General features: G+C 46.9%; 1 protein-coding gene across 2 annotated transcripts in view; it reads left to right on the top strand.

Moving 5' to 3' along the window:
• Positions 1-8,651: 8,651 nt before the first annotated feature.
• The window catches only part of SLC44A2 (solute carrier family 44 member 2 (CTL2 blood group)), a 58,626-nt gene continuing 53,496 nt past the window's right edge, over positions 8,652-13,781 (top strand). Inside the window, exon 1 of one of the 2 annotated variants that reach the window (XM_080988131.1) lies at positions 8,652-8,842. In XM_080988131.1, coding sequence (XP_080844257.1) covers positions 8,791-8,842 — 52 coding nt within the window. In that variant the 5' untranslated portion in view covers positions 8,652-8,790. The remainder of the gene's footprint in view (positions 8,843-13,781) is intronic. The other variant, XM_080988133.1, reaches the window with a different exon arrangement.

The following is a 13,781-nucleotide window of genomic DNA, read 5'->3' on the forward strand; positions in this document are numbered from 1 at the left end:
TGTGTTCCCCATATGGGAATAAGGGCAGGTTTTCGTTTATTACAGAAACCAGGGAGCAGGATTTGAGCACAAGAACAACTGGTATTCAGAAGCTTTGCTGCCTTCAGCTGTGGAAGCGGAGCAGAGCCACCAATAACCCTCTCATCCATGAAGCTGTCTAGTCCTTTTTTTAAAAGCCACCCTAGCTGGTGGCCATGACTGCCTCTTGTGGGAGAGAGTTGTTTAGTCGTTTAGTCATGTCCGACTCTTCGTGACCCCATGGACCAGAGCACGCCAGGCACTTCTGTCTTCCACTGCCTCCCGCAGTTTGGTCAAGCTCATGCTGGTAGCTTTGAGAACACTGTCCAACCATCTGGTCCTCTGTCGTCCCCTTCTCCTTGTGCCCTCCATCTTTCCCAACATCAGAGTCTTTTCCAGGGAGTCTTCTCTTCTCATGAGGTGACCAAAGCATTGGAGCCTCAGCTTCAGGATCTGTCCTTCCAGTGAGCACTCACGGCTGATTTCCTTAAGAATGGGGGAGAGTACCATAGTTTAACTATGGCTGCATGAAGAACTAAACACAAGTCTCCACTGTGACTCAGTATCAAGCTATGATTTGCTCTAATGTTTTCACCATATTTGGGAGCCAAGCTAGCAAGTGGGGGGCGGGGGGGGGCAGAAGAAGCTGTTCTCAATTCCTTCCCCTTGATAAGCAGAACACAAAATGTATTCTCTTTTTAAATACAATTATCCTAATTCAGTTTCGTAAGCTTACAGAAGCAGGAAACTAATCATATTTCAAAGATAGCGCGCAGTTTTCTAGCAATACGTTGCAGAGCAGAGACGGGTCAATATAAGAAGGGAACATCTAGTTCTCCTTAACAGTGTTGCCAAATGGAATGACGGAACTGCCTGCTTTTGGCCTTCTAATGGTTTCTCCAAAAGCACTTGCCATCGTCTTGTTACAGCTTGTGGGTTAAACCATGCTCCAGTCTGCCAGAATGAAAATCAATCTAGATATTGTTATGGAATGTGCATGCAGGTGTTTTGCCTGTTATTGTGTGTATCTGGGCATCATTGGTCTGTCTTTTGTGAAATGGGTATTTTATGGTGTCCAGAACTGTTTTTTGTTGTTGTTTTTTTAGATTTTTATTGATATAGCAAGAAAAAAGAAAAAAAACACAAATACCAAATTACACACAGGAATAACCATAGACACATAATTTTCTTAGCAAACAATAAAATAACTGTTTCTTAGATTTCCTAATGTACCCCTAGGCCCTGAAGAATGATTAGGGGTTCCTCCTATTCCTATACATTATGTATACATGTCAAAAGCACAGAACCTTTTTTTAAAAAAATGCTTCTTTCCTATGCCTACCGTATTACCACAATGGGTGGCGCTGTGGGCTAAACAACAGAGCCTAGGGCTTGCCAATCAGAAGGTTGGCAGTTCGAATCACCGAGACAGGGTGAGCTCCTGTTGCTCGGTCCCTGCTAATGACAACCTAGCAGTTCGAAAGCACGAAGTGCAAGTAGATAAATAGGTACCGCTCCAGCGGGAAGGTAAACGGCGTTTCCATGTGCTGCTCTGGTTTGCCAGAAGCTGCTTAGTCATGCTGGCCACATGACCCGGAAGCTGTACACCAGCTCCCTCGGCCAATAAAGCGAGATGAGTGCCGCAACCCCAGAGCCGTCCGCTACTGGACCTAATGGTCAGGGGTCCCTTTACATTTACCATACTACCTTACTGATATTGAAGAATGTACTTGCAGCAAATCCTCTGTTGTTTTTTTCAGTTTAACTTTAAATGTTCAAGAGTGGGACACCATACTCAATCTTGCTTCCCGCCTCAACTTCTGCCAGGATGCATCGTACTGTACATACCAGGCCTGGGTCCCTGGGGAGGAAAGGCAGTGTAGCCATTATTCACCTTTGTTCCAAACACACTTCTGTCTGGAATTGCTCTAGCTTACAACCACCAAGTTCCAGAAGTGAATTGTCAGAACAGAACTACAAATAAATTAAAAAAAGGAATTAGTTGTCTGGGTGGTTCAAACAATTGTTGCCATGCTGATCATTGAAGAGAAGAGCAGCAAAACAGAATAAAGGAGTGTCTTATAACAACCAGCATGTGTCCGTTTAAAATATGTGAACTATTAGCACAGGACTCCTTCTGAAAGCAGACTGGAAAGACATACTTTACTCTTATAGTTTTAATTTCCACACACACACACCAGTAATCCTTTGTCTCTGGTGGATTACCATGTCCTGAGTCGTCCGGTGAGCAAAAACAAAACATATGTGATCACTCAGTCTGCTGTAGCTACTGGCTCTTGGTTACCTGGTTGAACTTTCTGATCTTCAGAAATCATCAAAGGAGCATAAAAGGAACATCAAGCCTATTTTGAAGTTCAATCTTTTCCATGCCTGCTTGCAAATAAGTTCCACTGCTTTCCTCCCAGTAAGTGTTTATAAGACTGCAGCTTAAGTATATATATATATTGCTCTGAACATGATTAAGCATGTGAGATTTAAAAGCTCGCTTTTCTCATTTTAATTGCATTATTATATGGATTAAAAGAAGATCAAATTGTGCTTACTCTGTGTGTTCCATGTGTCCCAAGACACAAATATTATTAACATTTCGGGCACATGTCATATGCTGCAATAACCAGCAGAGGGTTGCACAATGCTTTTAACATCTGTTCAACTGACTGGACATTTCTCCATATTACATTAACATGATGTTTTGGATTTCCTGCATCTTTAATGGATTTGCAATGGCTAGAAAGTATATTCAAAGTAGAAAGGGTTTGCTTCTCATTAACACTGATGCATATTGTATATTGTTTCTTTATTATAGCGTAGGTTTAGAAGCTATTGCATAGGTTTCTTTTTAACAAAAGGATTGGCGGACATTGTTTTGGTAGGAAGAGCTGTCTTCACATTGGGATAACAGATTACAGAAGGAATAACAGTGGGGTGCAACATTCTATATATTATCATAAGCAATAAAATAAAATAAAAATCAGTTTGATCCAGTAACAGAATCTTCTTTCAATAGCAGTGCTCTGCCAGAGGTCTTGGGAAGTAGTAACCAGTGCCTCTGAGAAAGTGCAGAGGGATGAATTAATTTGCTCTCAACAACTTTAAATAAGTTTAATAAGCTTAAGAACTTTAAATTATCCAGCATCTGGATAATGAATCATGGAATGCTGAGATCCTTCCTTCGTTCAGCCCGGACACTGAGGTCCAGCTCCGAGGGCCTTCTGGCAGTTCCCTCACTGCAAGAAGTGAGGTTACAGGGAACCAGGCAGAGAGCCTTCTCGGTAGTGGCGCCCGCCTTGTGGAATGCCCTCCCATCAGATGTCAAGGAAATAAACAACTATCTGACTTTTAGAAGACACCTGAAGGCAGCCCTGTTAAGGGAAGTTTTTTTATGTTTGATGCTTTATCATGTTTTTAATATTCTGTTGGGAGCTGCCCAGAGTAGCTGGGGAAACCCAGCCAGATGGGCGGGGTATAAAGAATAAATAATAATAATAATAATAATAATAATAATAATTATTATTACTATTCCTGGACTGTAAATAATATTAAATAGTTCAGGAAGAAGATCAATGTGGGTGGAAGCAGACATGGTTGAACAACAATCCAGTTAAGAGCCATCCAGTTTCTTAAACCAGGGACATCACAGCCTCCCGTTACTGAAAGTTAGTTTCGGTTGCTACGTGTGTGCAGGCAGACGTATTCATTTCCTCTCATCATTACATTTTCCTTCCATTTCCCCTAGCAAAATAGTGCTATTTTTCTAAAGAAAACAAAAAAGGCTCCCCTTGGATCACAAACTTGACAGGGACAATTAAGAGATGCAGTTAATAAAACCATTGATCACTCATTCCCCCACCTCCTTGCTTATTAAAGGTAAAGGTAAAGGGACCCCTGACCGCTAGGTCCAGTCGCGGACGACTCTGGGGTTGCAGCCCCACACTCATCTCACTTTATTGGCGACGGAAATGCCATTTACCTTCCTGCTGGAGCAGTGCCTATTTATCTACTTGCACTTTAACGTACAGTGGTACCTCAGGTTACATACGCTTCAGGTTACAGACTCCACTAACCCAGAAATAGTACCTCAGGTTAAGAACTTTGCTTCAGGATGAGAACAGAAATTGTGCTCCGGCGGCGCGGCGGCAGTGGGAGGCCCCATTAGCTAAAGTGGTGCTTCAAGTTAAGAACAGTTTCAGGTTAGGAACAGACCTCCGGAACGAATTAAGTACTTAACCTGAGGTACCACTGTATTTTGAACTGCGAGGTTTAGACCACAGCGCCACCCGCGTCCCATGCTTATTGGAAAGCAATAAAACAGGCTGTGTGAACCTACAAGGAGGAAACTTAATTAGCATTGGAAATGGCCTTTCCTGGATGGGATTGATTTGTGAATTCACAATGTAAGAGAATCTTAGCTGTGGAGAAGGACATTGCTAGTGCGTCACCGCAGTGATAATTCTGCTTCTGGTTTCTTGCAGAAAATCAGTTCTACTACAGTGTTAAAGGGTTCTAATGTGGAAGCAACATGAAGACAGAACTACATGCAGTGGCGTAGCGTGGGTTGTCAGCACCCAGGGCAAGGCAAGTAATTTGCGCCCCCTAACCCGTGGATTTGCGCCCCCTAACCCTAACCCCCAGATGCTGCGCCAGGTGCGGCCGGCCCCCCCTGCACCCCCCACGCTACGCCGCTGACTACATGTTCGTTGTGCTCTCTGTTTTTTAAAAGCCAGGTGGGTGCAGTCTGCAGAGAAGAAGCTGAGGGGGAAGGATCAGGGCTGTTGCAATGTTTTCTGTTAAGCAACAGTATAAAGCAGTGTTCCCCAACCTTGGGCCTCCAGCTGTTTTTGGACTACAATTCCCATCATCCTTGACCACTGGTCTTGCTAGCGAGGGATGATGGGAGTTGTAGTCCAAAACAGCTGGAGGCCCAAGGTTGGGGAACACTGGTATAAAGGATTCCTGCTGGGGAAAATTTGGAGGGGCTGGAGGAGAAATGCACATAGCAGGGGCAGGGGTCAAACCTTCTCCTTTCCACCACACTGACTAAATCTCCTGCTGCTGTGGGTTTCCCAGACACACAGCTGCCACTGCCTATGACACTTTCATCTAAGCAAGAGTAGAAAGCAAAGTGTGTAGAAAATATGATTGTCAGAAAGTACATTGGTATTGCCCTCCTCCTTTTCAGTGCAGGACCCAAGTAAGTATTCTATCCTCCTGCCTTCCTTTGCCTGGTAATGTTGTACAGTCTGCTGTTCACCACAAAGAAGCTATGCACTCAGAGGTTTCCCAGCCAGAAACTCTAATTTGATTGCAAAGTTGTTATTCAGTTGGTGGGCTGGAGTAGGGTCACCAATTCTTGAAATACAGCTGGGTGGGTTCTGGGGCAATGCCCCCTAGGTCTTTTGGCAGAGCCGACTCTGAGTTGGGAGGTGGAACCCAATTGGCTTTTGTGGGGAGGCAGGTCCTCATTCTTGCAATTTCTGGAGGCAAAGCCAAGCAGCAAAGATGTATACTCAGAGGACACATCTTTTAAAATTTGCTGGGGAATGGGCATGGAGGAGCCTTGCTTTTCTGGTAGCTAGCCTGAAAGCAAAGAACAAGCCAAAAACAAACAACTAACTCACAGACTTTCTTTTCTTTTCTTTTCTTTTCTTTGCCTCAGTCTGTATAGGCAACCAAAAACGGATGGCCAAGTTGCTGAACTGAAAATGCTTTCCTTGGGGACTCGAGTGGCCTTGGGCTGTATTTCCCTGAGCAATTACAAGTTCATTGCTGCTGGGTGTGATTTCCTTTGGATGACAGAGCACATTAGGTCCTGCAATAATCCTGAGAGGGTATAGGCCAGAATGATCTCAGCTTTTGCTTTAATTTGTTTCAGCAACTGAGGTTTAAACTGTAAAATGCATCCCTGTTTGCTTGCATTACTATGGAAAAAGAACTTGTGTGTATTCACCACTACATGCCTGTCCTTGGATTTCTTAATGGTCTCAGCATACATGAGTACCTGTCTTCCTGTATCATAAAGGTAAAGGTAAAGGAACCCCTGACCATTAGGTCCAGTCGCAGACAACTCTGGGGTTGCGGTGCTCATCTTGTTTTATTGGCCGTTGCAGGAATTCGAACCGCCGACCTTCTGAGCAAGCCCTAGGCTCTGTGGTTTAACCCACAGCGCCACCCGCGTCCTGTATCATAGATCAGACATAAATTAGAGGGGTAGGTGAGCAGCATGAACAAGCTGCTTTTGTGGGCTGTGGGGGCTGGCATGTTCAAGTTAAACATTTATGGCAGCCTTAACTTCAAAGTGTATATTTCCCTACCTGTTCACATTAAGAAACCTGTGTTCTGCAAATGAGTTGAGCTGTTTTCAGAATGTTAAGCTCAGAAGAAACAAAGGAAAGAGAGGAAATTCTGTCTGTTAAACAATTCTGTTCTAGCAATGGATATACATTTTGATCCTTGGGAGAGCATATTCCTAAATGGTCTCAGCACATTCTATGAAAGACAAAAGCTCACACCACAGCAGAGTCAACGCCCATTTAAATTGTCAGGGAGGAACGAGCCTGTTGCCAGCCTCTGAGAGTCATTCCTGGATCTGGAGGATGAAATTATAGGTTGTTTGTCTGCAGTAATATGGTGCTGTGGTTGAGTTTCCTTGTCCTTAACAGCCTCGGAGTGCAAGACAAACATCCAAGAGATTTTAAAACAGCTCTCAGTTTCTATGTTGTGGAGCTGTTACATCTTGTGTTCTGAAAATCAGATACTTTTAAAAATATCACTCTTTTTCCTCAAATTTCCAGGGAAGGCCAATGGGCTGCATGATCCCCAGTCATTGATATCAAGAAGAGCTTTTGTTCGGGGCAAGGGAACCTGCCATACAGATATTGTGAGGAGGAAGTACATTTGGCCAATCCTGCCACAACTGCGCTGGCTGCCAGCAGAGCTAGCCCAAAATATGTTGCTGCCTGAGACAGAGCTTTAAATTCTCTCTCTCTCTCTCCCCGCCTGCCCCAGGTCAAAGTATGTCGTACCCAAGGCTGGTTAAGGTATTTTGGCACTTGAGGCAGAAGATGCCCAAGTGCCTCTGTTCCTTTCTGGTCATAAAATTGCCTCCCTCTTCCTGGAAGTGTGGGCTCCCCTTGGCATTTGTGGCTCGAGGACATAGCCTCACTGTAACTAATGGTATGGCCACCCCTGGTTGTAGACCTGGCAGCTAGTGGAGCCTCATATATTCTAAATAGTTACTTAAATAATATTTGTACTGGAGCAAAAAGGGCCATATTAGTCACCTAGACCAAACAGGCAATGGCATCAACTGAGGAGAGTTGCCCCTAGGCAAGCAGACTTTGAGGAAGGAGGCCTGCTAAGTAACCAACTCTTAAAGTCAGGGGTGCCAACTTGAATAAAAAAAATGGGGGGGCAGGTAAGTACTGCCCCACATAATCGATCACATAATGTACACACCATTTGAATGGCAATGGCCATCAAAACTTTGGAGGGCAGCCCCCTCAAATATTTTATTGGGGGGCTGAAGACCCCTCATCCCCTAGGAGTTGCCTCTTATGCTTACAGCGTGATTGAGAAAAGGGGGTTGCTTTCTGAAAGGCTGTTTGGAAAATAAGAAGATAAAAGCTCTGTTCAGCTAGGTGTAAGAGTTCCCCAACATTTCCAAAAGCTTCAGTACAACTCTTGTTTGGGATTTTGGTCGTGGGAATAGGTGTGCATGTGTCCCGCCTCGCAAAGCCTACGAAGTCGAGATCCTAAGTTATGGCATGTCCTCTGGCGCCCCAGTTTTGGGGGTTCAGTTTCCCCGAGGCCATGCTGGGGCTTTCTCTGACGCAGAAGCCCATCCTTCAGTGGCCCACATACAGCCTTGAGTATTGCATCTATTTCTTGTTCTCACTGTAAAAAAAAACGTGTTAATGGAAGACAATCTGACTCGGCTATGTTGTTGTTTAGTCGTGTCCGACTCTTCTTGACCCCATGGACCAGAGCACGCCAGGCTCTCCTGTCTTCCACTGCCTCCCGCAGTTTGGTCAGACTCATGTTCGCAGCTTCGAGAACACCGTCCCACCATCTCGTCCTCTGTCGCCCCCTTCTCCTTGTGCCCTCCATCTTTCCCAACATCAGGGTCTTTTCCAGGGAGTCTTCTCTTCTCACGAGGTGGCCAAAGTATTGGAGCCTCAGCTTCAGGATCTGTCCTTCCAGTGAGCACTCAGGGTTGATTTCCTTCAGAATGGAGAGGTTTGATCTTCTTGCAGTCCCTGGGACTCTCAAGAGTCTCCTCCAGCACCAGAATTCACTCGGAGATCACTCGGCTAGTGATCTCCAAAAGATCTACGAGTGATCTCCAAAGAAGAAGATATTGATTGTCTAAGTCGTGCCGTGGAGAAGGGGAGCTTCAACCTCGCTGGCTCAGCAACCCACCAAGGCCCTCTCCCTCCCACACTTCCTTTCGCGGAGCCATTTCTCCGGGAGGAAGCGGGTTTTTAAATGCACCGCGCAGCGCGGCGCGGCCGCCTCCTCGCTGCGGGCGCGCAAGACAAACGGATCCGCTTCTTCTGACGCCGGGACCGCCCCGCCGGGACCGCTAAGCGCAGGAAGGCGGCCGCGCCGAGGCAGGAAAGGGGCGGAGGGCCGTCGGGTGGGCCTGACTTCACCACACAGCCCAGGCAACGCTGCCTCTCTCCGCCTCCTCGCAGTCCCCCGGCGGCGCCTGCAGCAGCAGCAGCAGCAGCAGCGCTCTCCGTCCCGGCAGCGATGGACGGCGAGCCGAGCGGCAAGGAGCCCGACGACGCCGACCCAGCTTACGGTAAAGGAGGATGCGCGGGAAGATTGCGCGCGGAGGGATCCCTCGGGCCGGGGCTCGCAGCGGCGACCTTCCTTCCTCCCTCCCGTCCCGCCAGCCGCTGCGACAATGGCGCCCGCCCCTTGTGAGGGGCTTTGCCGGTGGCGGCTCTGCCCGGCTGGGGCGTCGGCCCAAGGCGGGGTGGCTCCTCAGACCCCGGGCTCGAGCGGCCTCCGGCTTCTCCCCTCGGCGTTGCTTCCAGCAAATAGGCAGGCGCCCGCTACCTGAAATCCAGGGCAGGTGGATGAGTCGTAGCCCCTCTCCCAGGTAACAGGTGTGGCCCGACGAGGAAGGGAAAGGGGTTGCTGGTTTCTTGTTTTTTTCCCGGGGGCGGCGGGGGGGGGGGGCCTGAGAGAGAAGATATATTGCTTTGTTTGTAGCTTCCCTCTATAGCAGTGGTTCCCAACCTTTTTTTGGCCATGCCCCACCTAAGCGTCTCCAAAATCCTGATCCCATCACCACCCCTGTGACATATAATTCTTATTATTCAAAAAGCAAAGTCCTATTCACGTGGAGGAAGCCTAAAAGGCCATTCACTGTTAATAACTCATTCTGGAATACCCCCCCCCCGTAAAAATCAAATTGTGCCCCACGTTGGGAACCAGGGGTCTATTAGCTGGGGCAGGATAGGAAGCGGGGGTGCCAACTTGAAATTTTATGTATGCTTTTCAGGTTTATACATTTCACTAATTTTACAATCATTTTGACATTTCAAAACTTGAATTCCTTGAATAAACTATGGGGGGGGGACCCAGGTAAGCCCCACCCCGCATAATCAAACACAAGACGTGGCACACAAACACCATTTGAATGGCAATGCCCATCAACTTTTGGGCGGAGCGGTCCCCTCAAATGTTTTATTGGGGGTGGCAAAGGGACCTCAGCCCCTAGCAGTTTACTCCTATGGCGGTGGTGGTGGGGCTTTCTCATCTCCCCATGACCACCAGCTCCCTCCCGATGCGAGGTGGATTGACTGTTGTTTGGGTGTTCACCATCGTCCTCTTGGCTCAGGCAGCTTCTGATTCTCCATTGGCCCAGGAATGTCTCCTGGTCTCCCTGGCTAGTTTTGTGAACCGTTAGAAGATGAGCAAATTGATTATGGCATGAATTTCTTGAGGACCACCGACTTTATGGACTGCAACTTACGCTACAATTGGCATCCAGGTGCCCCAAGAGTCGTTGTTGCCTTTTCCGCAACAGACTAAGGGGCTGGCCAAAGATGTATGAGAACCTCTAGATAAACAGGAAGCAGACAGAAGCTGTGAAAACAGCAGTGCTTGTGGGTGACCAAGCGTCTTAGCAGGCAAGATTTTTTTGAAACGCTGGGGGAGGAGGGCATTTATCTCTGCCCACTGGCTTGAAGGAGTTCTCTTCTGATTTAAACTACTGCAAAACAGTGGTTCTCCAAGGGTGTGGCAGGAGAGGATGGCAAGTGTGACGGGGAAGATTCTAGAGAGATCAAAGAAACATTTAAACATTTCTGAGTAGTGTGGATGTACAACCAGAAACAGTATCCACTCCTCTCTTCAAAAGAATTGGCTATTCTTCTACAGTTCTTCATGGCATATTGTGAACAGGGATTTTCAACTCTGATATAAATATGAAAGATCAGAAAAGAGAAAGGCTTTTTGAGGTGATGAGGACATGAGGGTTTGGCTCAAATTGGACCTCATAGAAATGAGATTACCTGGCAAAAGCAAGCTTGCACCTCTCATTGAGTTTGTATACACAAGGTGCATATGTGAGAGGTTCGTTTAATCATTACATTTTGGGAATGATTCATGTTATTATGTAGCTGCATTGTTTTATACTCCCCAGATGTCCCATGATCATATTAAAAAGCAGTTGTATTTGATGTTATAAATCAAGCACTGCTAGTTGTTGTTTCTTTCTGTTGTGCAATGTATTTCTTATCAAGAAAAAGTTCAGTGTGGCACAAGCAAATTTTTATTCTGAAAGTGTGGCCCAGGGAAAAAAGTTTGAGAACCTCTGAACTAGAGCAGCAGGCAGCTCTCTTTTATCTAGGCTCCATCAAAAGGCCTTTTCTAAACTCACCGCTTGAAGCGGATTAAGGAAATGATAGAGGAGAGTGAGGCTGAATTGGTTGATTGTAAGCTATTTACAGGGACGCGGGTGGCGCTGTTCGAAAGCACGCAGTGCAAGTAGATAAATAGGTACCGCTCTAGTGGGAAGGTAAACAGCATTTCCATGCGCTGCTCTGTGTGGCTTAGTCATGCTGGCTACATGACCCGGAAGCTGTATGCCAGCTCCCTCAGCCAGCAAAATGAGATGAGCGCCGCAACCCCAGAGTCGTCCGCGACTGGACTTAACGGTCAGGGGACCCTTTACCTTTAAGCTACTACATTAGGGGTCCGTACCAGGAGGTCCTGTGCCCAAATATTGTGCATGAAGGGGCAGCCTGCCCCTTTCACCAGTGCCAACCAGAAAGGAAAGGGGTTTGTTGTGGCCGCAGAACGGCACTTTGGAAGGCTTGCCCAATTCCCCTTGCTCAACTTTTCAAATTCTCCACTGAAGGCCCCCAGTATTGGCACTTGCTAGCAAGTGATGCCCTGACTCTAGTTGCTGCTCTCAGAGCAATGTGGGCAGTGGGAGTTCCTCTTTCCTTGAAGGAAGTGTTGTTGTGCTTACATCATGTGCTGAAGATATAGACGTGACCAGTGGGGTGCCAGGCGGACTCCTTTAAGGCCTTCCACCTCTATTTTAGTGAGTTGCTTTCCCTCTGAATTGTGCTTCGCTCTGGGTTTCTCTCTCTCTCACACACACAAGGCTGTGCTGCCTTTCTTCCATCCACATCCGCCCTAAAACCATTCTTGCTTCTAATCACTCCGTCCTCACGCATGACTTCACTTTCTTTTTCTCAAGACAATAGCTTGGGCAGTGACTGGATCATGCCTCACCAGCTGACGAGCACAAGCTGCGACAGCCATGCAGTGTTAGAAACTCAGATATATACGCTAGGAACAAAATGGCTCCTTAAAACCAAGGTTACAGTCGCCAAAACAGAACGTTTAGGGATGCTTTTAATATTTGATGAATTATTGTATTTTAAGATTTTGTTGGAAGCCGTCCAGAGTGGCTGGGGAAACCCAGTCAGATGGGCGGGGTATGTATGTATGTACAGTGGTACCTCAGGTTACATACACTTCAGGTTACAGACTCCGCTAACCCATAAAATAGTACCTCAGGTTAAGAACTTTGCTTCAGGATAAGAACATAAATCGTGCTCCGGCGGCGCAGCAGCAGCAGCAGCAGCAGCAGCAGCAGGAGGCCCCATTAGCTAAAGTGGTGCTTCAGGTTAAGAACAGTTTCAGGTTAAGAACAGACCTCCAGAACGAATTAAGTTCTTATCCCGAGGTACCACTGTATGTATGTATGTATGTATGTATGTATGAATGAATAAATAAATAAATAAAATTATATAAATTATTATTATAATATCTAGTTGCCAGCTCTAAAGACAGCTCTAGTAAGACAGCTCTAAAGTCTTATTTCTCAAAGGATGGACTGACTGTGATTAGTTCTCAGTCAAACATCTGGCTAGTTCAGATGACAACCTGAAGCTAGGTTAAGAGCTTTGAGAACTGAATGAAGAATGTCACTTGATCCAGGGACAGTCCACATAGATTTTGGCCTATTCCTACCCCCCCCCCCCCCTTAATGCTGACTGCTCCTGCTCAGGCTGCACAGAAAAATCAAATTGGTTCCTGAAATTCAATCTGATCGTGCAGATAAAATTCTACAGGAGCTAGTATTAGTGTGTGAAAACAGCCCAGATCCAATGAACCACAGATGGTGGAGATGTCAGGCACCATCCTGGCACCTAGGCATCTTCACTTGGTCGCAGGTGATCATGGCTGAGTGGGGATTCAAAACTTGGTCTCCCGGGTCCTAGTCCAACATGCCAGGGGTCAGCAAACTTTTTCAGCAGGGGGCCGGTCCACTGTCCATCAGACCTTGTGGGGGGCTAGACTATATTTGGGGGGGGGAATGAACGAATCCCTATGCCCCACAAATAACCCAGAGATGCATTTTAAATAAAAGGACACATTCTGCTCATGTAAAAACACGCTGATTCCTGGACCGTCCACGGGCCGGATTGAGAAGGCGATTGGGCTGGTATCCGGCCCCCGGACCTTAGTTTGCCTACCCATGTGCTAAGTACTACACCACACTGACTCTCATTTAAAAGCATTTTAAAAAATAGAAAAGGAGCATTGAGGCAGGGGAGGAGAGGAGAGGGAGAGAGAAAGGAAAAAGGGGGGGGAGAGAGAGAGAGAGAGAGAGAGAGAGAGAGAGAGAGAGAGAGAGACTGCCTTTAACCCTTTCACCACTGGCAGTTTTTAGCTGAAATCCAGCCCCAGCTGCTTTTCCCACAAGGGAGAAAAAGCAGCTTGGGGAGGTTGGTTTTCAGCAGAGAAATTGCTGGAAGGGAACAGATTGCAAAGCAGCCCCTTGGCCCACCAATGGATGTGTCCATTCCAGATTGCAGCGTTAGAGGCTGCGTTTTGTACCCACAACAAAACACCTCAGGGGAAAACTGCTATACTGTACCTTGGCACCATGTGTAGCTTGCCCCATAGTGTGCCACCTAGAAGCAGTCTCTCAAGTAAAAACAGGAGAAGAAAAGATAGGAAGGAGAGTTTCTTAAAAGAGCGAGGTGCCCCGCCTCAAGCCTGACTCAGGGAATGAGATGCTGGGCTTCCAGTTCTTGCATGCAAGGGAGCTGGTTGCCATTGCTCTCTGGCAGGGGGAGGTGCAGTGCTGAGAGGCACTCACTCATTGCTGAGTCCTGGCACTGAAGAAGAAACAAAAGTGCCCCCTGGTCAGGTCTGCCAGCTGGCCTGTGTACAGCAGGATGCTTAATGCCTCTCTTTGCCCATTG

This window comes from Podarcis pityusensis (assembly GCF_964106645.2).
Source record: "Podarcis pityusensis genome assembly, chromosome: 17".
Classification (NCBI taxonomy): Eukaryota; Metazoa; Chordata; class Lepidosauria; order Squamata; family Lacertidae; genus Podarcis; species Podarcis pityusensis.